At 39.8% G+C, this 26,817-nt stretch overlaps 1 protein-coding gene across 1 annotated transcript; it reads right to left on the bottom strand.

Annotated features, from left to right (window-relative positions):
- Positions 1-16,850: 16,850 nt before the first annotated feature.
- LOC111879750 (SNF1-related protein kinase catalytic subunit alpha KIN10) lies at positions 16,851-21,796 on the bottom strand. The gene is made up of 12 exons (XM_023876187.3): positions 21,697-21,796; positions 21,489-21,562; positions 20,734-20,922; positions 20,471-20,655; positions 20,195-20,377; positions 19,974-20,105; positions 19,576-19,761; positions 19,406-19,495; positions 19,230-19,313; positions 18,399-18,533; positions 18,056-18,307; positions 16,851-17,268 (listed from the first exon to the last, which is right to left on the bottom strand). Exons 3-12 carry the CDS (start codon positions 20,918-20,920, stop codon positions 17,155-17,157), a joined length of 1,548 nt encoding a protein of 515 aa, XP_023731955.1. The 5' UTR covers positions 20,921-20,922; positions 21,489-21,562; positions 21,697-21,796; the 3' UTR covers positions 16,851-17,154.
- Between the last annotated feature and the right edge of the window lie 5,021 nt (positions 21,797-26,817).

Raw genomic sequence — 26,817 nt, 5'->3', positions numbered from 1 at the left:
CTAAGTACTTTTCATAAAAGGCATGAGTGGTTTTGAGGTCTCTAAGGGCATTAACTAGGAGTTTACGGCCTAGGGACACTCCTAAGGGAGTTTACGGCCGTAAACTCTCACCCTTAGTGTTTTGTGAAGTTTCAAGCCCCTATTACCTTTCTAGCAATTTCTAATGAAGTGTGATGCTATTTTGGGGGATTAAATCTAACATTTGGATGTGTTTTGGGGAGTTTACGGCCTAGACACTTTCTTGGGCCGTAAACTCCTTTTTACCCCTCCATTTCATGTGTTTAAGTCCTTAAATCCTTCCTAGTATTTTATGGAAATAGTCTAAGGTCATTTGGGGGACAAAAACCAACATTTTGGCTTGGTTTGGGGAGTTTACGGCCTTGACACATGTCTGGGCCGTAAACTCCTATTAATCCTCTAATTCTAATTGTTTAAGTGATCTAAACCCAAGAGAATAAGCCCCTAATTTATGTGATAAGCCCTAGTGTGGTTTGGGAGTGTTTTGGAGGCATTTTGACAAGGTTTTGAGGGGTTTACGGCCTAAGCATGTGCTTGGGCCGTAAACTCACTTTTATGCCCTAAATCATTGTGTTTTGATGTTTAAACACTCCTAGGCTAGATCCCTAATTAGTTTCCAAGCTTAAGGGCAAGTTTAAAGGCATGTTTGGCACCATTTTAGGGGTTTACGGCCCTAGAGTGTTCCTGGGCCGTAAACTCCTTATCCCATGCCTTCTTGGATGGTTTTTGGGCTATAATTACAGCTAGTAATGTTTAGAACAAGCTAGGGTAAGCGGACTTACAATTTGGAAGCGTTGGGTTGCGGATTCGGGGTGAAAACGGGTCTAGAGAGAGAGTGTAAAAAGTCTCCAATGGACTCCACTCACCCTTATATAGGGTTCCGAGTCGGGGCTCAGTGGAATTTTACCCGATACTGCCGTTAAACGGGGCTTTTGGTCGCACCCGCTTTAGTGGTCGTAACTATAAAGCTTAACATTTTCCAAATAAATGGAAATGTGTGTCCTGTGTTTTTATTTCCTTTTTATCACGACTTAACGGCATGTTAAATGTAACCAAATGGAATATTTATTAAATTGACGCCCTCTAATTAACGGAACTTTTATATAGTGGAATATTCCGTTAACGGTAACGGGGAAATGTAACGGGACAACTTGGGTTGTCACAATTGCACATCTAGAATTTACATGTCGTTGGAAATATGGACATGCTGTAACATCCAAAAAATTTGCGCCAAATTTAAACTTTTGATATTAACAAAAGAACCAAATAGTAATTGTTTTTACAAAACATTTCCAATTCATTTATCATCAGAGTGTCCCAAAACAGATCATGAGGATGAGGAGCGGTACGGTCACGCCTTCGCCTTCCCTCTATCTCCTAAAGTACCTGAAACAATAAACTGAAAACTGTAAGCCCGAGGGCTTAGTGAGCTACCCCCAAAATACCAATACCACACTGGCAGAAACCATAACAATAGCGATCAATCAAACAACATACATACTGGGCCATCGGCCGGACTGGTCCACCCTAATGGGCCTACATTTTGTCTCGAACTATCCCGAGCCTTCGACATGATTGGTCCGCTACATGGGCCTACAGTCTCCCCGGACCGCTCAGAGGGTGTGTTGGCCTTCCGCTCAAAGCAGGACCGCCTCAACCCAACCAACAAGCAAATAACCATGTACGCATACTATCATATACTGGCATATACAAATAGCAAACATATTTATCTCACTGGCCATCAATCATAGAGTTCACTCTTAACTAGAGCATTGACCTAACAGGTCACTAACATACCAATCCCTAAGGATCATAAGAGCATATCATATTGTCTACCCTGATTCCAATGGAACAAATCATAATCACATGCAGCATACCATAACAATAACAATCAAAGGGTCGGCCTTGGTGCCATAGACCCTACTGATATAGTGAGGATAACTCACCTCGCAGATGTCAACTCGAAAGGTAAACTCCAACTATCGAATCACTTGACACAGGCTCCACCACCTATAACCATAGCACAATATACTCATAAGTCCTTAACCTTATAAGGCACTCCATAATACCCTAGTAAATTCCTGATCAAGGTCAAAGTCCTCGATCAAGGTCAACAGTCCATGTTGACCTCAACTCGCCGAGTATACTCGGCCACTCGCCGAGTCCTTGGAGCACATTCCAACTCGCCGAGTCATCGGGGTGACTCGTCGAGTTCCTTCGAATCTCGATCAAACCTTAAGGCCACCCGTCGAGTTTCCTCCTTGCAACTTGATGGGTATACACGCAACCATATCCTTAGCTAAAACTCATCCGACTCACCGAGTTATTCTTCAACTCATCGAGTTTCATGGACATCTTCATCTAACTCGCCGAGTTATTCAAACAACTCGTCGAGTTTAATGCACATCTTCATATGACTCGCCGAGTCCCTTTAGTAATTTTAACATGCAGACGTCTTTAAGCCATGGCAAGGCCCCAAATTGCAGATCCAACTTCCTTAGGTCTGCTTATCACGTAAAGTTGCAAACTTTACTTGCATGCATTGCTTTACAAGATCTTAATGCCAAAACCAAACTTTTAATGGGTGTTCATGGACCAAGGGAACCTTAATCTCGACTAAAACTAGAAATTTATGCTTGTATAATCCTAGGAGGATCCAGATCTGAAGTTACAACTTCAGATCTAGCCCATAGATTGTCATACGAACTTGATACCCTTATAAAACCCTAAAACTCATTCAAAGATAAGATCTAGACTGAAATAATTAAGGATAATGGTTTAATACCTTCCCAAGAGATGTCCACAACAGTAGAATTCGGGTCTCCTCCCAGCTCCTTGCCTCAATCACTTGTTTCCCAAACTCCTACACCAAAATCTTCTCACAAAGCTTCAACACACAATAACACACACACACACACGAGTTAGAGATGAAAAGGGGGATGCAAAGGAACTGAAAGAGGCTTGAGCTTCTTTAAATAGGGGTGCAAACCCCAGGAATTAGGGTTTCACTTTCTAGCTTCTACTCGTCGAGTCCCATAAAGGACTCGCTGAGTAGATCCCTTAATTCGCGATCCAACCCATTGCTACTCGACGAGTAGGGCCAAAACCTAAAAAATATATTTTATTTAAAGTACTACTTGAGAGTCGGGGCATTACAACTCTCCCCAACTTGAACTAGACTTCGCCCTCGAAGTCCGCTGGGATAAAAAATGTCGGGTAATGTTCGCGCATCTCTGCCTCCGACTCCCACGTCCACTCGGTTCCCTTCCGATGTTCCCATTGTACCTTTACCAAAGGTATTTCCTTATTTCACAGAATCTTATTCTTCCTTTCCAAAATCGCCACAGGCCTTTCCACATAGTTCAAGCGCCCGTCGACCTGAATGTCATCCAACGACACCACTGCCTCCTGGTCCATAACGCACTTTCACAATTGCGAAACATGAAATGTGTTTTGGATCCGGCTAAGCTCTTCCGGGAGCTCTAACCAATAAGCCACCTTCCCCACCCTGGCAACAATCCTGAACGGCCCAATATAGCGGGACCCAACTTTCCCTTCTTCCTGAAATGGATCACACCCTTCCAGGGTGAGACCTTCAGGAGGACCATGTCACCCACCTGAAATTCCAGCTCAGATCGGCACCGGTCCGCATAACTGTTCTGCCGGCTCTGAGCGGTCTGCAGTCGCTGTCTAATCTGTTGTATCATCTCGGTAGTTTGCAGAACTACCTCTGTCCGACCTATCACCCTGTGCCCAACCTCACCCCATGTAACGTCCCAAAATTCAAGACTAAAAATTTCTTTTAATAAAATATTACTTTAAGCAAATTCATCATTTCAAAACATAAACAGAGTATTAGTTTCCAAAATACATGTTCGTTATCAGAGTAAACATTCCCAGGCTGTCTAATCTATGGTGTGTGCCATGCGATCACCCCGAGCTCTTCCCTCCGCTACCGGAAGTACCTGAAACCAAAAATGGAAACCGTAAGCATGAAGCTTAGTGAGTCCCCCACCCTACCACATACCATGCATAACCACATATTGCACGTACTGGGCCACGCCTGCTATTTCTGGGCCTCGCCCCCTACCTCGGGCCTCGCCCGCTACAACGGCCCCGCCACTCCAGGCCCCGCCTGGCTTCGAGCCCCGCTCGGATACAGATCTGTTTCACTTAGGCCTCGCCTGTCACAGGGCCTCGCCCACTAACATATAATAGCACATAAACATATCACATCACATCACATAAGCTAAACACATACTAACGGATCTTGTCCTAAGGCCTCGCCTATCTCTGGGCCCCGCCCCTGTCCTGCTACTGATGAGTCATGGAACCCCGTCCATACTCCTGCTGTTAGTGAGGTACGGGTCCAGCCCATCCTCACTCCTTCCCTAACTTGGGCCTCGCCCCTAATCTGCTGCTACTGAGATATGGAACACCATCCACACTCTGCTATTGGTGAGATACGGGACCTCGCCCACACTCACCTCCCTACCACGCACATACAAGTATCACACAGACAACAAGTATAAACTATCTCATAAACCATTCCTTGGGCACCCGCCCTCTATCATTGGACCTCGTCCCGAAAATCATACTAGCATATTGTGCCTAGGGCTAACCCCCGGGTCTTCTACTCGTAACTACATGGGTCGGCATTGTGGCCGTAGACCCATTCATACAAAGGGAAACTCACCTGCACTGGCTGAACTGGATGATGAACCCACTAGTTGCTGCCCAGCAACTCTCTGAACTCCTGCACCACTCGCTCCCCGAGCTACCAATATCAAAGCAATACTGAGTCTAACTGACCCCCGAAAGACAACCAAGTCAACTCTGGTCAAAGTCAAAGTCCTGGTCAAAGTCAACCTTCCAGGTCAACCCTACTCGCCGAGTCACCCTATTGACTCGCCGAGTTCATATGTTCAGAGTCCTTCTATTCGCGATTCGACTCACGGAGTCAGTCCATGACTCGCCGAGTCTACCAATTTTCAAGTGCTGACCTGTCCAACTCACCGAGTCTCCATTCGACTCACTGATTCGAGTCTCAACTCGAAGGGTTTGGGGGGTTTCGCGAAGAACAGACTCGCCGAGTCCAAGACAACCTTCAACAGACTCGCCGAGTTGTTCATCCAACTCGTCGAGTTCTTGCCCAACTTCATCTGACTCGACGAGCTGTTCATCCCACTCGTCGAGTTCCTCCTCATCTTCATGCTACTCGCTGAGTCCACTCAAAGGACTCGCCGAGTCTATTCAGATCTCTATACATGCAGAGGACTTTTGAGTCATGCATGGACTCCAAACTGTAGATCTACCCTTCCCAAGCCTATTCCTCACGTAAAGTTGCAAACTTTACATGTAGAGAAGGAGATCTAGGCAAAATACACCATAAACTAGGGTTTAAGGCAAAGAGGCTCCATAATCAACTCAAGGGCTGAAACTTTATGCTTTCCAAGACCAAAATATACTTAGATCTGAAGTAGCAACTCCAGATCCGGCTTCTAACTCAAATGGATCACTACTCATGGCTAAAAGCCCCAAAACTCACAACCAAAATAGATCTAAAAGAAGGGAAACAACTTAATACCTTCAGATGTTCAGAAATATCTTCCCAATCTCAGATCTATAGCCCCCTCCTTGCACCTTCAAGATCCTTATTCCTTCTCCAAGCTTTAATGCACTCCTCAAGACAACAATTGACTCAATCAATGGATATGGCGGCTAGGGTTTGGCATTCTGGGTTAGAGAGGCAGTAAAGGAACCCTAGGGAAGAGAATGAGGCGCTTAAATAGGCCCCAAGTCCCAAATTTAGGGTTTTCCTTGAACAGACCTGACTCGCCGAGTCTCCTTGGCCGACTCGCCGAGTCGGTCACTTACTCCCCGACCCGGATCCCGCTTGGACTCGCCGAGTTCCTCCTTGGACTCGCCGAGTCCCCCTTTAAAGTTAAGGTTTTCTTTCCTTTCTCGGCCTTCAAAACTTTGGGTGTTACACCCCAACAGACTGGGGTCCTACACTTTCGCTCATACAACAGCTCGAAAGGCAGGGCGCCAATACTGGAATGGTAGTTGTTGTTGTAGGCGAACTCAACAAGCGGTAAGTAGGAATCCCAACTCCCACCGAAATCAATGACACATGCCCTCAACATATCTTCGAGGGTCTGGATGGTACGCTCACTCTGTCCGTCAGTCTGCGAATGGAACGCCGTACTGAAATGCAGCCTCGTACCTAGTTCCTCGTGGACCTTCTGCCAAAATCGTGAAGTAAACATGACATCCCGATCTGAAACAATGGAAACCAGGACTCCGTGGCGAGAGACAATCTCGCGGACGTATAGGTCGGCCAACTTTTTTGCAGACGAACTCTCCCGTATGGCTAGGAAGTGAGCACTTTTGGTCAATCGACCCACGATAACCCATATAGCGTCGAATCCCTTTGCCGTTCTTGGCAATCAGTTAAATCCATCGCGATCAGTTCCCATTTCCACATGGGAATCTCCAGAGGCTGCAGCTTACCATGCGGCCTCTGGTGCTCGGGCTTGACCATCCTACAGGTCAAGCACCTCTCAATGTACCAAGCGATATCCCGCTTCATACCAGGCCACCAATAATTCGAACTCAAATCACGGTACATCTTGGTAGCCCCAAAGTGAATAGAAAAACGAGACTTATGAGCCTCCTCCATCACTGTCTGCCTAACTCCTCCGGTCATCGGAACCCAAACCCGACCATATCGGGTCAATAGCCCGCGGCAATACTGAACAAACCGGGCGCTTTCGCCCTTAATCCTTTCCAACTTCCAGTTCTCTGGTTTCATACCCTCGATCTGAGCATCTTTGACCAAACCCACCAACGGGGAATCCACCGCTATCATCATACATCTGGCTAGGGTAGAAGACCCAGCAGACTTGCGGCTCAAAGCAGCCGCAACCACGTTTGCTTTACGAGGATGGTAAAGGATCTCGCAATCATAGTCCTTGACCATATCCAGCCACTTGCGCTGCCTCATGTACAAGTTTGGCTGGTCCATGATGTGCCTCAAACTCTTGTGATCCGTGTATATCGTACAACGGACCCCGTACAGATAGTGCCTCCAAATCGTGCGAGCGAAAACCACCGTTCCCAACTCAAGATCGTGCGTCGGATACCTAGTCTCATGCGGCTTCAGCTGCCGCGACGCATAGGCTACCACTCGTCCCCTCTGCATGAGGACTGCCCCCAAGCCTGTGATGGATGCATCACAAAATACTACAAAATCCTCTACTCCCTCGGGGAGTGTCAACACCAGCGCTTCGCATAAACACTGCCGCAGGGTCTCAAATGCCCTCTGCTGCTCTAGACCCCACCGAAAATCCACCCCCTTCCTCGTAAGATGAGTGAGGGGTACCACTATCTTGGAGAAATCACGAATGAATCTCCGGTAGTACCCAACTAAACCCAAGAAACTCCTGATGTCCAAGGGGGATTTCGGAACCTCCTACTGCATAACTGCATCTACCTTGGCCGGATCGACCAGAATCCCCTCTTGGTTAATGAGATGTCCGAGGAACTGGACCTCTCGTAACCAAAACTCGCATTTCAGGAACTTGGTGTACAGTCGTTCTCGCCTCAAAACCTCCAGCAGCTCCCTGAGATGCTCCTCATGCTGCTCCCGGGTCTTGGAATACACCAAGATGTCATCTATGAATACAATGACCGAGCGATCAAGCATCGGTCTGCAGACTCGGTTCATCAAATCCATGAACACTGCCGGTGCGTTGGTGAGCCCAAACGGCATCACCACGAACTCGTAATGACCATAACGAGTTCGAAACGCGGTCTTCTCTACGTCCTCCTCCCTCACCCTGACCTGGTGATATCCCGATCTCAAATCGATCTTGGAAAACCAAGATGCACCATGCAGCTGATCGAAAAGATCATCTATCCTCGGGAGTGGATAACGGTTTCTCACCGTTAGCTTGTTCAACTCCCTGTAGTCAATGCACATCCTGTGCGAACCATCCTTCTTTCTGGCGAAGAGGATCGGCGCTCCCCAGGGGGAACTACTCGGACAAATAAACTACTTACCCAACAATTCCTGCAACTGAGATGACAGCTCCTGCATCTCAGTCGGTGCCAAACGGTATGATGCCTTGGCGATATGGGCCGCACCTGGCACTAGATCAATCCTGAACTCAACCTGCCTCTCCGGAGGCACCCCGAGTAACTCTTTCGGAAACACATCAGCAAACTCCCTCACCACCGGGACCTCTGAAACAGAGAGATGCTCCCTATCCCGTGTATCTATCACATATGCCAAATAACCGGCACACTCGTGCTGAATATACTGTCAAGCTCTGGCCGCCAAACAGAACCCTGATCCCAACCTGGTGCCCTCACCGTATACTACAAGTTCTCCCCCACTTGGGGTTCGAACCACCACCCGCTGTCCCTCACAGTCGATCATGGCGCCAAAATGGCTAAGCCAATCCATCCCTACGATCACGCATACATCCCTCATGGGAATAGGAATCAAGTCTATCGGGAAGGGCACCCCGAAAATCTCCAACTCGCACCCCCGGTAAACCCAAGAAGCAAAAACCCTGTACGCGTTGGCGATCGAAACCCGCAACGAGCACTCAAGATCATCCATGGGCACATTAAACTCTCTACTGAAAGTCCGAGATATGAACGACCGACTCGCCCCCGAGTCAAATAAAACCAAAGCAGGCAAAGAATTTACTAAAAACGTACCTAGTCATAGGTACAACCGATAAGCATAATACAAATACAATAACTGAGATAGAGAATAGAAACATACCAGCAACCACATCCGGTGCTGCCTTGGCCTCCTCGGCCGTGAGCTGGAAGGCGTGACCCTGAGCCTTCGGAGGCTCCACCTTGACTGGCCTCCCATCACCAATCTTCCCAGCAACTGGAGTAGATCCCAACGCCGACTTACCGGCGAGCTGCGGACAGTTGGTATTCACGTAACCAACCTGGTAACAAAGGTAACAAATCCTCATATTTGGTGGAGGGGCGGACTGACGGTAGTCCTTGGCATAGTGCCCCTCCTTGCCATATTTGTGGCATCCACCTCCTGCTCGACAAAACCCTTAATGAACCATGCCGCACTTTCCACAAGTGCGGCTCTGCTGACCCCCAGATCGTGTATCAGCGGTCTTAGACCACTTAGGCGCTGGCTGCGACTGGGCCAGTGCCTGACGTTGCTCCTTCAGCTGCAGCTCTATCTCCAACTCATGTCGCCTCGCGGCTTCCTGAAGATCCAGGAGGGTATCACAACATTGTGTAGCCACAAACTGTCGTATATCCGTCTTGAGCATACTCAGATAATGGGTCATCTGAGATTGCTCCGACGCAAACTCCGGGCAAAACATAGCCCTCTCTGTGAACATTTGGGTAATCTCCATCACTGACTCTCCATCCTGTCTCAAACACAAGAACTCCTGAGCAAGCCGCTCCCGCTCAACACGAGGAACGTAGCGGGTGCGAAACATGTCCCTGAACTGCTCCCAGGTAACAGTAGCGGGTGCGAAACTGAAGAAGATGAAGATGACTTTTAGAAGAGTGGAGAATAAGGTTTTGATGTGGTATGTGAAGGAATGTAGGGTTGTACTTATAGTTTTTTTTATTTTTTCTTTTAAATGAGCCGTTAGCTCATTAGGTGAAGAATGGGTGTTGAACTCGGTAGAAAGGTGTTAAGTATCGTCTCTCTGAACAATGCTTACCGAGGTAGCGTTGCGGTGTTTGCGAATCCACCTCGGATTCGTCGAGCCTCGTCGGGCCTTAAAATGTCTTCAGATTTAGCATGAGGATGTTATTTTGTATTTGTGAGAACACGAGCCTTATTTCCATTCATACAATATTTTGTGTGCATAAGTTGGTTTACTTTTATTATTATCTTTGTTGGATCTAACATCCAATAAATTGACACTTTTGTTGGGATACAACAATTAAATGTTTTATGTCGCGATATTTTCGTATAAGTGCACTACTTGAAGTTGATACGAAAATCAAAAATCAACCAGGAGACCAAAGAAACGAGTTAAGCTTCGTCGAATCCTTTGCCCCATCATCGTCACAAGCTATTATCAACATTTAGAAAGATATCTCATTTTCAAGCAAAGTATACATGAATCAACCACATCGAAAATTGATTTTGAAAGTAAGAAACTGAATCACCATGCACAACACTTATTGTGGCCTATGAAAGAACAATGTGAGAGTCAACAACACCAAATGTCTCCTAACACCCTTTATGCAGTAGTTATCCAAATATATCCATGTTGGATACTTTAGGACCACTAATAAATGTATATAAATAATGTTATCATTAATTTAATATTATTATGGAAATTATATAAAGTTGTTGGTGAACCGATTTTATTAATAAATAAAGATACACATTTACCATGTTTATCTTGTAGGTTGAGTTCCCGGTTTGACTCAAGATCTCCTAAATCCCTAATATCTCTCACATTCAGGTATATCTCCATCTATATAAATACGTGATGAGAAGCAGATTTACGATATACGAAAATACATACAAAAACTTTATTTTAGGGTTTTGGGATTTTAGAAAGATTCTCGAGATCAAACGGAAAACTCATCCTAATCTCCGGATCCGAAAATCTCAAAGGAACAAGGTATATAATCGCTCTTATTGTTTAAGCTTTCTTTTAATCAGATTCGAGATTAAAGATCCAAAGTTTATGCTTCTGCGTTTATGTTTCGGTTATGAAAATAACCAACAATCTCAACTAGAGTCGATCCATTGATTTAAAGGCCCTAAGCAAAAATAAAAAATAGATCCCTGAAATTTTGGATTAGCAATGACGGATTAGCGACGAAGATCGACAATTTAGTGACATATTAAAATTTTAGTATCTGTAACGACACAGGTCCTGTACGGTCGGACACCCAATATGTGCTCAAGACTGACGATAATCCCAACTTGGGAGAGAACTCCAAGAAAGTCTAGGCTTATTTTTCTTATAGGATGATGATCCACACAGTCACCTCAAAAGAGTTACATGTGGTGTGTTATGCTATGAAACGACATATTACTATTGAAGACCATATCAAATTTAGGGCATTTCCATTTTCCTTAGCCGATGCCGCTAATAGTAATTTAGTGCCTACTTAATGATCTTGCATGTTTGTTCTTAAACAACTAGTTTTTCAAATAAACATGGGAAAATACCGGCTATAGACAATTTTTGGGGTTGAATTTCAAAATATAGACACAAAAATTTAGATTTTCGGGTATAGACATGAATTCCACGGAGGTAAACTATGAGGGCTCCGCGGAATCCATTGTAGTTCCGCGGAATGGCAAAATTGTAAATAAATCAGGGTATTAAAAAAAAACCTCAAGATCCATTCCACGGAGCTACCTCCGAGGAATGAACTCATTCTGTGGAGGTAGCTTTGAGGAATGGATCTTCAGATTTTATTTTTTCACATCCATTCTTCGGGGTTTATACTCATTCCCTAATTAATTATTTTCAAAAAAAGATTGTGATAGTATGAATTTTTCTTGACAATGTTTGGAATAAATGTGAGGTGGGAAAAAATTGGTCATTTAATCGGAAGTTTTTACATAAAAGAATCATTAGAGGCAGTGGCGGATGCAGTTAAGAAGTAGTGGGGTGCATGGCCCTCACTTAAAAATTTTCCACTAGTAATAAATATATAATGAAAATATTATTATTATTTATTAATCGTTGGTCTCCGCTTGGAAATATTTGGTCCCCACTTTACCCTTTATCCAACAATTTATTTCTCTCTTTTATGTTTCTTATCTCTCGTTTTTTAACATAGTTACCAATTGCAAGAACTCACCACCGTCTGACGCCACACACACCTGTCTCTGGATATAAACTGTAGCACCTGGTTCTTGGTACACATTTCTTTCTTAGTATTTTGCATTTTTGGCCTTGGACTCAGCGAGTTGAAGGACCAACTCGCCGAGTAGAAGCGGGACAGAACGCGGGACTTAAGTGATGGACTCGACGAGTCGCGTCCCGGACTCGACGAGTAGGCCCTGGCTGGACAAAAACCCTAATATGAGGGTTTGCACCCTATTTAATCATCTCTTTCAGCCCTTACTCGTCCCTAATGCTCCTAGAGACCCTCCATAGCGAACCCTAAGTGTTTTGGTGCAAGATCTAAGGCTTTTGAGTGATTTTTGTGGTTTTTGACCTCAAGGAAGAAGGAAGAGCATAGAAGGATCAAGAGGAGACTGAAGGATTCGAGTTTAGTTCGTCATTTGCAGTCTTTGAAAGGTATAAAGTTTGTACCTTACTTGTTCATTTGTTAGATCCCTTTTTGGGGAAGATTTAGGGCTTTTTAAGCCAGATGAGGTGGCCAACCATGATTGCAAACATGGTTGGGGGTCAAGACTTCGAATCTAAGTCTTGGAAGGAGTCACAAAGAAAATTTGGTTTGCTTTTGCACCCAAGGAAGGTCCCATGCACCACAAGAGTCATTTTAGAGCCTTTTTGGCTCAAAATTCCCATGCGTGCACGTAAAGTTCGAAACTTTACGTGCTAGATCAAGCTTAGGGGCTTGGATCTATCTTTTGGTCAAAAGTTGTACATCATAAATCGAGGAAATAGAGCTTGGACGTTATCGACTCGGCGAGTCCGTTCTTGGGACTCGACGAGTCCAAGGCTTTGGGTCCCATACCTGTTGAGGGTCAAAAGGACTCAATTGGGTGTTAGAGGGGTTGTAGCAGGACTGAAAGAGTGAACCAGCGCATTGGACTTAGTTTTAGACCTGGAGTTCATGGGACTCGACGAGTGCTAGAGCAGACTCGGCGAGTCCAAGGCAATCTCCTTAAGTTTGAAGATGAACTCGACGAGTTGTTCATACAACTCAGTGAGTCGGATGAAGGATCATTCGATGTTCTTATAGAAGAGGAACTCGTCGATTCATCGCCAAACTCAACGATTCGAGTCATGGGTGAGGACGAGTAAAGGGTTAGGGACTCGATGAGTTGACGGTCCAACTCGGCGAGTCGGGTCAGCTTGAAGTTGACTTTGACTTGGACTTGATTGGGGGTAGAATAGTCATTTTACCCTAAGAGTAGATGTCACTTTCTGACTAAGTGTTTGTGGGGATTGTAGCTGGTGGATTTCTGGAGCAGCAGCAGACAGAGACTCCCCACACGCGTTATCAGTAGCTACGTGTTCGAGGTGAGTTACCTTCCGGTAGCGGTGGGTCTACGACCACAATGTCGGCCCACCAGTAGGAGTTGTATGTTAGATGATTGTATTTGTGATATTCATCTAGGTTTGCTACTACCTGATATGTTATATTCTGGCATGATATGTTATATGTGATAGTAGTAGAGTTCGGTTGTTAGGACCGAAGGGTAGTTCGGACACCCCAGATATGTCTGAAAGTATGTGATGATATGTTTATATGCTGGCATGATATGTTATATGTGATAGTGGTAGTAGGAGGGGAAAAGTCCCCAAGTTCGGTTCTTAGGACCGAAGGGTAGTTCGGACACCCCAGATATGTCTAATAATATGTTTATGTTATGATATATGTGATAGTAGCAGTAGGGGGTGGAATAGAGTTTCTTGGGATTGTACTCTGACATTATTCTTATTTTGGTGAATGGTTTTCAGAAATGAGTTGTGGTTTTACGAAAAGTTATGATTAGATGGTGTTTTCTTATAAATGTTCTTACAAGTCAATTACTTAAAAATGAAATTTTTGGTCTTGAAAATTGGGTCGTTACATAAACACTAACTTTCCAGCGAACTCAGTGTGAAGGGATGTCGCCTATTGTTGGTGCTCATGGCTTTCTCCGGCGAATAAATGGATGTAGGTGAGGAGTCGCATAGGTGTTTGAGTCAAGCTTTCCACCCGACTTAGACTTTGTCGCCGTGAAGGAAAACATGGTCGGAGATGGAAAAGTTGTTGTATGAGATGTACACTCTTTATTTTCTTTGATTCGGTTTCATAATTGGGAATTAGGTTTATGTTATATGATTGAGTTTACTTGGGCTTTGGGCTTAAAATAATCGGATTAATTGCAAGGACATATCTAAATGGGTCTTGTGTAAAATAGACATGTACACTATATCGAACATATATCTTATATATAAATCCAATTATGTTTCGCTTCATTATTTTAGTCCACTAGTTAATATAATTACTATCAGTTTAATTCAGCAAACAAACATTTAGGGATGATGATTGTATTAGTGGACAGGTATAATTTGTTTTACCCATTAGTTATATAAATTCTAAGCTATACTGTTTAGTTATTAGAAAAATGGGTGACGGATTGAAAAACTAAGTTTAAATTGTTTTTAACCAATAAAATTTTGTTTTTCTAACTGATTTTTACTATATTGGTTGAGTAACGAAATCTGGTTTCCGGGAAGATTTTAGCCTGGATGGGAACAATTTTCAGTTTTGGGTCCGGGGAAGGGATTGCATGCCCCGCTACCCATTGCCATTCCTAATTTAAACAGAGGAATAACATATGATTAATAGAATAACAGGGACTATCATGGATCCGCCAGTTGACTTTCGGTCAACGGTCAATGTGCACCCCACTTGACTTCCGGGCTGGATCTGTCACTGATTGGAGGTGGTTTTTTTTTCTAAAGATCCATTCATCGAAGCTACCTCCGTGGAATGAGTTCATTCCTCGATGGTAGCTCCGCGGAATGAGTTCATTCCTCGGAAGTAGCTCCGCGGAATGGATCTTGAGGTTTTTTTTTTCTTTTTTTTTTTTAACTCTGATTTATTTACGATTTTGTCATTCCGCAGAGCTACAGGGATTCCACAGAGCCCTCAGAGCATAGCTCTGCGAAATCCATGTCTATACTCAGAAATCCAATTTTTTGTATCTATATTTTGGAATTTAACCCCAAAAATGTCTATAGCCAGTATTTTCCCAATAAATAAACTATTTTTCCTTTTAACTAATGAGTTCTCTTTCGGTCTTAATTCCAATTAAGGATTTTCCCAATAAATAAACTATTTTTCCTTTTAACTAATGAGTTATCTTTCGGTCTTAATTCCAATTAAGGATATAGACTAGTCTTTTTCTTAAGCCCGAATACATTACTATTTTTCATGAACAATAAAATCTCAAACAATTATTCCTTTATTCTTTAACATTGAGGTAGGTACACAAAAAACTTGTTCAGAATTTTGAAATTCAATCCAATCCGAGTTTTTTTAAAACTGGGTTCAAATAATAAGATTAGACAGTTTTGAATTGGATACGGATAATAACATCTACCTTTTTGAATCAAATACCTTGAAAATTGAAATCCGATTTTGGTAATAGTTTTTTTATCCAAAAAAAATCCTATAATTTCCATCCAAAATCCGGAAAAAAAAAAGTCAAGTGGCGTTTGGTTCGCAGAATGTGCCAATGATGTTGATGGTGGAAATAGTGATGATGATGGCGACGGAGGTGATGGTAGGTAGTGACGGAGGTGATGACGATGGTGGTGGTAGTAATTGTGATGGTGATGGTGGCAGTCATGAGTAGTGGTGGAGATGGTGGGTGGTGTAGTGATGGAGGTGGCAATGGTGGTAGTAACGGTGGTGGTGATGAAGGTGGTGGCGAAGGTGTTGGTGTTGGTGGTGGAGGTGATGACGGTGGTGGTGGCAGTGATTGTATGGTCACGGTGGTGAGTTGTGGTGGAGGTGGAAGGTAGTGTGGTGGTAGAGGTGGTGATGGTGGTGGAGGTGGAGAGTAGTGGTGATAGTTGTGGTGTTAGGTGGTTGTGGCGGTGGTGGGTGGTGGAAGAGGTGGTGTGTAGCGGGTGGTAACTGTGGTGATGTGTGGTGGTGGAGGAGGTGGTGGTCGTAGCGGAGGTGGTGATAAGGTTGTGGGTAGCGGTGGAGTGGTCGGCGGTGGTGGAGGTGACGGTACTAATGGGTGGAGGGTGCCGGTAACGAAGGTGCCGGTGGTGGTGATGGTGGGTGGTGGTGGTTTGTAGCGATGGTGGTGGGTGGTGGAGGAGGAGGTGGCGGTGGGAGCGGCGATAGAAAGGTTTCATATGTAGTGTTAAAAATAAAATGGATAATATGGTAACATTCAACATTCTCATTTGAAAGGAATTTTAATTCCTTAAATTTTTAGATGAAATTTATTTTCCCTCGTTAGAAGGAAAATTTGACTCGTTTAGAAATCCAATTCCTTTTGAAAGCTTGAACCAAACAAAGGAAAGTGATGGAATTAAATTCCAATTCCATCTAATTCCAATGGATTCTAGCGAACCAAACGACACCTCAGTGTGTTATGTTTTCTGGAATCCAATAATCTCCAACCGATATGGCAAAACCCGGATCCGATTCCAATATAAAAGAAATTCAAAACCGGATTATCCGGAACCCGATAATTGACATTCCTCCTTTCTTATGTCATTGATCGAATTCCAATAAATATTCTCCTCATATTAATTGATGATATTCTTATATCTTGTTTTTTAGTAGACTTCACTGTGTAATAACGTATTAAAAATGTTTCTAAAATGACTATACCCAGAATACCAAGTCTAGTAATGTAAATTTTAATGTTTATTAAAATGATTCTTGAGCCGCTTTATCCATCTATCGTGAAGTGTCATGGTGACGCTAGCTTGCAATGTTATAGATATATTCTTCATATTATTATCAAAAAACAAGATTCCTATTATCACAAATACAACTTATTCATGAGAAAATTGATCAAATTTGTTCCAATTCTTTTTATTGTTATCAAGTTGAGAGAAAACAGAAATGCATTAAATAGTTTTGTACTACTATTCAATATATCAGTCATTCATAAAATTAAATTTAACAAAAAGAAAGGCATTAAACAACATTAATAATGATAAAGACTCTAGAAAAGTATTATCATTTTACATTGATATAAAAAGTAAGAAAATAAAGTTGATTGGTATTTGAGGCGTAGTGAGTCAGCAAAAAGATTGGCTCACAAGTCACAAGAGTCGCCTACCCTTACCTAAATGAGAAAGACATGAAGAGAGAGAGAGATATTTACATTACAGTGGTCTATTATAGCATAATAGCTTTTCTTCACAAGGGAGGGAAGAGTCCAACTCCAAGGAGAAAGCAGGTAGTTGTGTTCCTTCATATTTATTTTTTAGGGTTTTACAGGACGCGAAGCTGAGCAAGAAATGCAGCACAAAGATCCAGGAATAGAAACTGTGGGCCCTGGATTCGTTGTAGATCAAGCAGATATTTGTCCTCGCGAGTTTTGTAAAGCTGCAATAATGAAATGGTATTTTGTAAGGTCGGAATCGGAATCCGAGATTCCATTCCGATGGAACCTCGGAATCGGAATCCGAGATTCCATTCTGTTCTTTTGTCTTGTTAAGAGACAAAAATACATACCCCTCCAATTGTGGATTATATTGAATAGATAATGAATGCTTGTTAAAACCCAAACAAGAATATGATAAAATATATTAGTATTCTTTTTTCTAGTTATTTGTAAAAAATAGAATTATAACTTGTAATTACAATCGTGAAATTCTCAAAAAAAGATTTGTATACTTAATCGAATAAGAAAAAAAGATTTGGTTGTGGCTTGTAGGAATGGAATGAACTTTTACATATGATTTTTTTATTTTATATTATATATAAAATAAATATATGGTTTTAACTTTTAATAGTAATATGCAATTTAATTATAGCTATAGAGTTTATTATTTACAAAACAAAAAACATAATTGTAATAAAAGCTCATTAAAACCCAAATAAGATAATAATAAAAATAATTCCTTCTAGTTATTTTTAGAAAAGAAACTTATCATTTAATTAAATATCATGAAATTCTTAAAAAAAACTTAAATAAAAATGGGTTATATTACAATTTTCATTCCGATCCAGGACAGAATGAAAATTAACAAAATGGAAGGAATCAGAATTCAAATGCCTTTGGGAATGGTCAATTCCATTCCATACTTCCGATTCCACCATACCAAACAAAATAATTCTTAATGCAAAAAAAAATAATAATAATAACTGAAATAAAAATAAAAAATATTACCTGGACTTCAAATTTGACGACATTAGGGGAAGTCAACGCACCATCATTTTCAACAATAGTCAACTCATCTCCAAAATAATTATGATTACTTTGCATGGAAATAGAATCATTCACCATGCCTTGATGATGACCTGGCACACCCGGGACCCACCTACATTTCATATTGTAATGACCTATTTTTTTCCAACACACGTTCAGCTCTTGCAAAGCTTTCAGAACCTCTGTCATTATCTCACGAGGATGTGCTCGAGACTGTAAAAAAAAAAAAAAAAAAAAAAAAAAAAATCAAAAACAATAAGAAAAAAAAATGTTTTAATTAATTAATTGTTTCAAGAAACTTAACCTGAAGTCCAAGAGCCCATTTTCTTTCGACTTGGTTTCTGATATTCATTCCTTGATAATCCATGTAAGCAGATGGGCGTTGTGCCATAATTGGAGAAGTAGGAGCTTCGTTTGAACTCATGCGGTTGAATCCATCCTGTATTTTTGTTGAGCCAAAAGGGCAAATCGGTAAATTCACAAACTTTGGATATATCATATCATATATGTAATATTGATACGTGTATAGACCATAGATATATACGAGTAAACAAAGCTTTTTTCCCATTTTATAGAATACATGACAAGCTTTTTAAGGATGGTTTTCATGAGAAGGGCATTTTTGTCTTTTACATAAACAAGATATATCCACAAGCTCTTTAAGGATTTTTTTCATGAGAAGGGCATTTTTGTCTTTTACACAAACGAGTAAATAAAGTTTTTTTCCCATTTTATAGAAAACATGACACTTTTTTTAAGGATGTTTTTTATGAGAAGGGCATTTTTGTCTTTTACACAAACGAGTAAATATCCACACCTTTTTTATTTTGCAATAGTTTCTGTCGCACCTTTTCAGGTGGGACCAAAAAATTTGCAATTTTTGTCTCATTGACATCTGTCTGTCCCACCTTTTTTGGTAGAACAAAAAAAATTGAAGCTTTTGTCCAATTGACATCAGTCTGATTTTTTAGGTGGAACCAAAAGTTTTGTAGTTTTTCCCCACTTTTTGGGTGGGACCACAAATTTTGTACTTTTTGTCTCATTGACATCAGTCTAAACCCCAGGTACAAGCTGCCCTATTTTGTCATATTCTTAAAAAAAAAAAAAAAAAAAAAAAAAAAAAAAAAAAACTAACCAAGGGTTTTTGAAATTCAGCTCCAAGATAGCCACTCGAGTTACGAAACCTATTGTCCAAAAGCAAATAATACGCCACTGTACCCTACATAAAATAAACAATAACTATAAATAAATAAATAAACAAAAATCATATCCATTAAATTTAAAAATAAATAAATAAATAACAATTTATACCTCATTTTGCACTCGGTTGCGAAGGGATTCAATGAGGGTATCGCGATCAAATCCCATCTTAACCACCTCTAAAAGAATGTCTTCATCCGTCTGTAGAAAGTAAAAACGCACAATTACTTAAACGCCCATGTAATTAATAAAGAACCAAAAGGGTATTTTTGTAATTTTGCCTTTTTCGCTTGTTGCATGGAATCGGGTGGTGGGACCGCCAGATAACGCGGGAGATGGGCTTGGAACCACGGGTGCATACGGATTTCAGGAATAGTTATTCGCTTCATGGGGTCCACCACAAGCATTCTTGGAATTAAATCTCTTGCTCCAGGTGATAAGTGACTAGGTAGGGTATATATTCCACCCTGGAAAATAATTTTTATTTTTATTTTAAATTTTCAATTATATAGATTTGTAATGATATAAATAAGCTTAGAGAAAAAAAAAAGTTTTACTATAATGGACATATCTTGAGGTTTTTGGATGAGTTGAAGCTGATGTGGCATAAATAAGCTTTACTATTATTCTATTACTATTATAGGTGTTTTTATAAACTGTTATAAATTTATAAATGTACCTTAATTTTCTTGAAGAGGTTAGGAATATTTTCATCATCAAAAGGAAGGGTCCCACATAAAAGAGCATACAAAATAACACCACAACTCCACACATCAACTTCAGGTCCAGCATACAGCTTCCCAGATATAACCTAAAAAGTAAAAACACAACACAAAATCATAAACATTAAAAAAAAAAAATTACTTTTCTTAATTTTCTTTAAACCCCATAAATCCATACCTCAGGAGCAGCATAATTTGGGCTTCCACAACTTGTTTTAAGAAAATGTCCATCACGCATGATATTACTTAAACCAAAATCAGCAATTTTCACATTGCATTTTGAATCTAACAAAAGGTTTTCAGGTTTAAGATCTCTATGAACAACCATGTTCCTATGGCAATATTCAACACCTGATATTATCTGCTTCAAAGAAAACGAAATTATGCTATAAAAAATTAAGAAAACACTCAAACAGTTAATGTAAGTATGTAACAATCGAATGTTTTAATTCACCTGTTGAAAGAAATTCCTCCCTTCATCTTCTTGTAACCTTCCCTTTTCCACAATGTAATCAAAAAGCTCACCCGATTTCACATACTCCATAACAACATAAATATCTGAGGGTGTTTCTATAACCTCATAAAGACGGATGATATGTGGATGCATGAACAATCTTAAGATCTTGATCTCTCTTCTAACTGTAGAAAGATGTTGTTATATGGTGAGAAAGATATTGAAGATGATGAGATGTAAATACAATAATTTTAGTTATTTACCTTTTTCTTCCATATCCATGTTTTTTATCTTGCGACGATTGAGGATCTTTATGGCAACTTTGTGCCTTGTTAAAGCATGTTCTGCAATTTTCACCTTTCCAAATGAACCAATCCCAAGTGTTTTTCCAAGCTTGTAGTTCCTCAAGAACATGTCTACACTGCTTGTTCCATGGCCTGATCCCTCCATATCTAATCAGATCAAGAAATTGTTGTAATTTGTAACAATTTGTGAAAAGTAACTAGAATCTATAAGCTCAACATGTTGGTTTTCTTGTAAATGGTAGAGATGGAAGTTGCAGGTTGTGTGTTGTGTGAGAATGTAATGCAAATTTGATAAATCAAGAACATAATTTTGGTGATATTGAGATTTGTTGGGACATTTTGTGATTAGTGAGTGTTCTTATGAACATCTTACGAGGTAAGCTTTTAAACTCTTGTGTAAAACCTACAAAAGCTGATTTTTCCTGTCTAAAGTTAAACAGAAACATGCATCGAGCAATAGACCCTTAAAACTGAAATGGAAAACATAATATTATTGAAACCATCACGCGAAGGAATCTCATGTCTAGAAAGCAGGATTCCTTTAACCTCAAATTAGCAAATGCAAAATGAAATTCATCGATTGTGCCGACTAAAAAAAACCCAATTCTGAAGATCTGATTTGCAAATCCTCGAAAGATAAGAGCAAACGCTAACGAAATTATATATCTAGACATGCAGACAAACAAAACAAGAGGAAATTTTCAGAGACTAACCAAGTGAGAAAAAAACCTAGCTCCGTCGATTCTTAGGGTTTTCCTTTCCCGATGATCAATCCAAACTGCGAATTCTGTCAAAAAAAAAAACCCAAATGTGAAATTAATCGAAAAGATGCCTCAAATGCATTTTGCTTACAACAAAGTATCATGCATATAATGACATCTGTAAAGAAGGATGCATGAAAAGTGAGAAAGATTCTCATACCTTCTCTGCAAGGGTTTGAAAGAGGGGATGGGGAAGAAAACCTTCGTGAATGGGCACACGAGAATAATTGAAGAGATTCAGTTCTCTTTTTCACTCGAAAAAGACCTTGCAATATAATATTCGATTATTTATATTTATATTCCTAAAATTAGTTGATGGCGTCAGCAAGTTATAAAAATTAAATACTATTACTATCTGTTTTCATATTCATATAATATAAAATAGTACTTTTAACCTTTTGTTTTATTTTCGAGCTTATAACTCATAGGAAATAAGTTAAAAATTTTATATAAACCAAAAAAATTAATAAATGTAAAAAAACATTTGATTGTGAATGGTAAGTAAGTACAACTTTATTTGATTTAAAAAAATAAACATAAAACGTCAACAAAGATTTTAAAATACTTCCTTGAACACAAAATTGGAAGTTTTATTAGTTAAATTACTATATTTATCTAAAATCAATAACTTCAATTTTTCTTTGCTCTTTACTCTAGATAAAGCAACATATAACTGACCATATGAGAAAACCGATTCTCGCAAAAACAACCCAATCCTTTTCAACAATTGGCCCTGACTTTTATTTATGGTCATAGCAAAAAAACCTCTTAGGGAAATTGTCTTCTTTTAAACTTGTATGGAATTTTGCTATCTGGAGGTGTTAAAGACAACGTTGAAATAAAAACTCGATGTCCAATGTTACTTCCAGTTAAGACCATTGTTTCTATGACGCGATTACCCAATGATGCCACCTGAAGTCTAGTACCATTACATAACCTATTTTTCTGATCGATATTTCTTAGTAACATAATAGGAACACCGACTTTTAAATCAACTTATTGTGGGATCTTAGGATCCCGATCTTGCAAACCCAAAAACAATCCTAGATAGGATCCCGATCTTGACAACCTTGGGTTATAAAATAAATTAAGCCTTTACAAAAAAAACTAATAATTATTGATAAATTATTTTAAGTAAATTATTAATATATATATATATATATATATATATATATATATATATATATATATATATATATATATATATATATATATATTAGTTATATGAAATTATAATTGTTAATTTAAATGAATATTTTACCTCACTATGTATCTCAGTTATACTCGCCTGTTTACTCAAATAGTAATAAAGTACTATAATTTTCAATTACTTTATTTAATGACTTGTATAGCAGGAGACAACTATAATTCTCAATTATTGCAAATCCTCGACTCATACAATATTAATAAATAATAATTCAGATATTATACTCTACCATGAACATACAAAATAATTATCACATATCTATATATCATTAATCTAAAGAAAGGTAAAGTTACTCACTTGGTTAGTTAGTGAAGACTAACTATTATTCTGGCATCTATATCTGTGACTTCCAATTCATCACTTGTCCAAACCTATTTGGACAATATATCAAGGTCATTAAAACCTGTTTAATATCAACCACAATGATCAAATACTTGATCACTAACCAGACTCGGTAACCATTTTTCACCAAATTATTCAAGTTTTCAAATACAATCACCTAGCGACTTAACCCCGCAAGTTGTTAACCCAATCGAAAAATCTCATTAAATTAGGATATTTAACCCATAATGACCAGATTAACATTTAACAAATTTTCGGGTTCGTAATAGCACCATATCACGAAATCCCATAACGTATACCCATGGTCGTTAGACCCTCTACGAAATATCACATAAACGTAATTAGGTAATAACGGGGTAAAAGATACCTAATCTCATAACTCAACCCTCGTATCACCATAAGCTAGTACGACTCTACGGTAATAATTCTCCGGAAACACCTCCCAAGCCTCTTCCCCGATCGTACGTGCCAAAACTCATCAAATGACACAAACTCAAACTATATATACTAATTGAAAAATGCACCGCAGCACGCTCCAAGTCGTGCCACAAAATGTCTGTTATCCGAGATCTCGACATGTGTCTTCTCCTTCCGCCATGTGTCCTTCAATGATTGATACATGTCTCGTGACTCTGCTTACCTACATATCGCGTAAGTCGATCCTCCTCATCGTGTTGACTTGAGATTTAACCGTTTGACTTTGACTTTCGTTGACTTTTCTCAAAACAACAACGTACATACTTTTATCTAAACTTCAAAGGGTTATAACTTTCTCATACAGACTCTTATTTTGACGATCTGTATATCCACATAATCATCTCAGAACAGATATTGAATATGTCAAAAACAACCATGCTCCCATTTTGCATCAAAAATGATTTTAAGTGGAGTATATGTGTGTTTCATTAGCCTCCGAATTCTGTCAATCTTGATGTATTCATGGGCTTCTAATGATGGTTGTAAACCACCAACCGAAAATAACTGTTAAAACTATCACACGGTTAATTCACTAACTAACATAATATAATAAATAAAAATTAACTAAATAATTAATTTTAGATTTATAATAACAAAAATACATTATGTACTCAAGAAGATCCCAAGAGCTCCAAGGCCCTATCTTTAACCATTAATACATATAATAAATCCAACCCTTTTCTAACTCAATATGACTAGTCCAACACCACAATCCAAACCCAAGATGCTTACCGCATTAGATAGTCTATTTGATTAAATGAGTAGGAAAAAATCTTATAAAGCGGGACAATGTTTTCTATTCTTCCTATGTGGGACAAGGTTTTCTCTTCTTCCTATGTGGTACAAGTCCCATATATGTAATTTGTAACACCCGCAGATTCGGGCTAGCTAATTTAACCCATGATCTTGGCAGGGAATCCCCCTTAGGAACCGAATCGCGCCTCATGAAGAAATTTTTTTCTTTCCAAGCGTCATCATGTAACATCCGGATTTCCAGGTATGACAATTTGAGTATTTATTTTGAGATATGAAGAGTGACTCGACGAGTTGACGCCTCAACTCGTCGAGTAAGGTCGAGACTGATGACTCAGATTAATGAATGAACTCGACGAGTCGTGAGTCGACTCGACGAGTCCGCGCTGTTGATAGAAACCCTAAATTTTCGGGCCCGAGCCCTATTTAAAGGCACTTCTGGCCTTCAATTGCGACTACCTTTCCAAAAGAGAGAACCCTAGCGAGCTTGAGTGTGTAAAGTGATAGAAAGAGCTATCTTGAGCTATTTGGTGTGATTTTGCAAGAGAGGAGAAGAGTTCCAACAAGAGGGACCAGAGGAGGTTGTTGTTCTGAGTTATTCAAGCAAGGAGCTTCATTATGAGGTATCAAATCGAACCCCTTTTCTTCCCTATTGTGTGGATTCCATTTTTGGGATTAGGGCTTGAATCACTTTATTTTTGGGGTTTGGAGTGCCTCAAACCCCTCTTGCAAGTTTATGTTATAGATTTGGACCCTTCTAGGTCCAGAAAGCCCGAAGTATGAAGCCTTAGTAGAGTAAACCTTAGGGTTTGAAGCTAGGAAGAAATAATGGGGTTTCTGGTGGTTGTCGAGGCCAACACAAATAATAACCCTAAATATTACACACTAAAATAATGTATAGTGGTAAAGGGATCGAATCCACGGAGATTGGTTCAATTTATAACTCTATGAAAAATCTCTTTGTAAAAATACTTGTAAAATGACAATAAAAATAAAATGGGGGGTTTTGATGTTTTGAAATACTTGAAACAAACTAGAATTAACTATGATTTAAATAGACAAATGCAACAAAAATAAGAGTTTGATGTAAAATCAATAAGGGAGAGATGGTTGACTTAAAGTTTCCTCACTTTGACTTTTGATGAACATATCATTAGAATCCAATGGTGCAATACTTTGATTTAAATCCTTAATTTGGCTATAGTAATCCAAGGAGCTTGATATTACCTAGACTTTTCTTAATTGTTGAAATGGCTAGAGAAACTCATAACAATTTCCTTAGTCAAAGTCACTAATTCCAAATAGCATGTAATTAGTGAAAGTCAACTAGCATTAAGAACCAAAAAGTCACCAAATCCAAGAGGAGTCAAATGCTTTCACCACCATGTTGGAGGAAATGTTTTTATGATTGTGCGAAGCAAAAACAACACAAAAATCATTTGTTGCTTGCTAATTTGAGGATCCTTTACTCAATCAAGAAATTAGCCAACTAATCACCACAAACACATTTAAACTCATGAATGAAAACATACTAGTAGTGATAACATGATAAAACACAAAACATTTCCATAAAGATTTAAGAACAAGTTCATGGATTCTTCAATATTCAACAAAAATTCAAAGGATTCAACAAAAAGTCAACCAAGTTTAGTTTAGCCAATCATGGCTAAACTCAAAGAAACAAAGTTAGAGAAAATTGTACCAAACATTTTACAATAATCAAGAGGTGAAATCAAGATGTTCTTGAGGTGTTCTTGGCCTTCAAAAGCACTCCAAACTCCAAGAGAGAACAAGTCAAACTCGGACCTTCAAGATCAGGCTAAAGAGGCACACCCACCTTCCCAATATAGAGCTCTTAGCAAAATCCCGAAATTGCCCTTGTCAGGAATCCACGCGGGCCGTGGGCTCTAACGGGTATTTTGGGCTTCTTCAAGTCTTGGGCCCCCACAACTAATCCATTGGCCCAGTTCGAGTCCAATCAACTTCTAGCCCATTTTTCTTCAATATTTCTTCAATTTGAGCCCAATTTGTCTTTCCACATCACTCAGAACTTCCGCAAACTCCTAAACATCGATCTTGCACACTCAAGAATTTTCCCGTGCCTTTCAAATTTAAAGTTCAACACTTCCAAGCCTTCAAGCAATTGACAAGTCCACTCCATGAATCACCTCCATAGCCATCAAGCACGAAATCCCCATTTCCCTTCAAGCCCAATCGCCTCCCAAGAGTCCCGCTCAGCTAGTCTCCAAGAAAATCTGCAATAATGCTCAAGAAACTAGAAAGTACCCCGAAATGGTCATAAAAATAACAAAAGGGAAAATATGCATGGAAATTAACTAAAATGCGAATGAAATGTGCTAAAATAAACTATAAAAAGAAGTAAATAAAATGAAGCTATCAGTTTTTATGGTATATAATGCAAGATACAACATGCATGAACACCAAGATCAGACCTTTACGTGATTTTTGGGTGTTAGAAGGCCAGATCTATAAGTTAGAGAA

The sequence above is a fragment of the Lactuca sativa genome, chromosome 3 (assembly GCF_002870075.4).
Source record: "Lactuca sativa cultivar Salinas chromosome 3, Lsat_Salinas_v11, whole genome shotgun sequence".
In the NCBI taxonomy this organism is placed as follows: domain Eukaryota; kingdom Viridiplantae; phylum Streptophyta; class Magnoliopsida; order Asterales; family Asteraceae; genus Lactuca; species Lactuca sativa.
Note: the sequence above shows the minus strand (reverse complement) of the source record. Positions and strands in the feature narration are given on the sequence as shown.

Bases quoted from the DNA above. Each gene is read 5' to 3' on its own strand.
- LOC111879750 (XM_023876187.3), bottom strand. From the start codon at position 20,920: ATGGAGGGATCAGGCCATGGAACAAGCAGTGTAGACATGTTCTTGAGG. The intron at 20,378-20,470 runs GTGAATTAAAAC...TCTTTGAAGCAG, and splicing joins GGAGGAATTTCTTTCAACAG to ATAATATCAGGTGTTGAATA. The intron at 20,106-20,194 runs GTATGGATTTAT...TTTACTTTTTAG, and splicing joins CAAATTATGCTGCTCCTGAG to GTTATATCTGGGAAGCTGTA.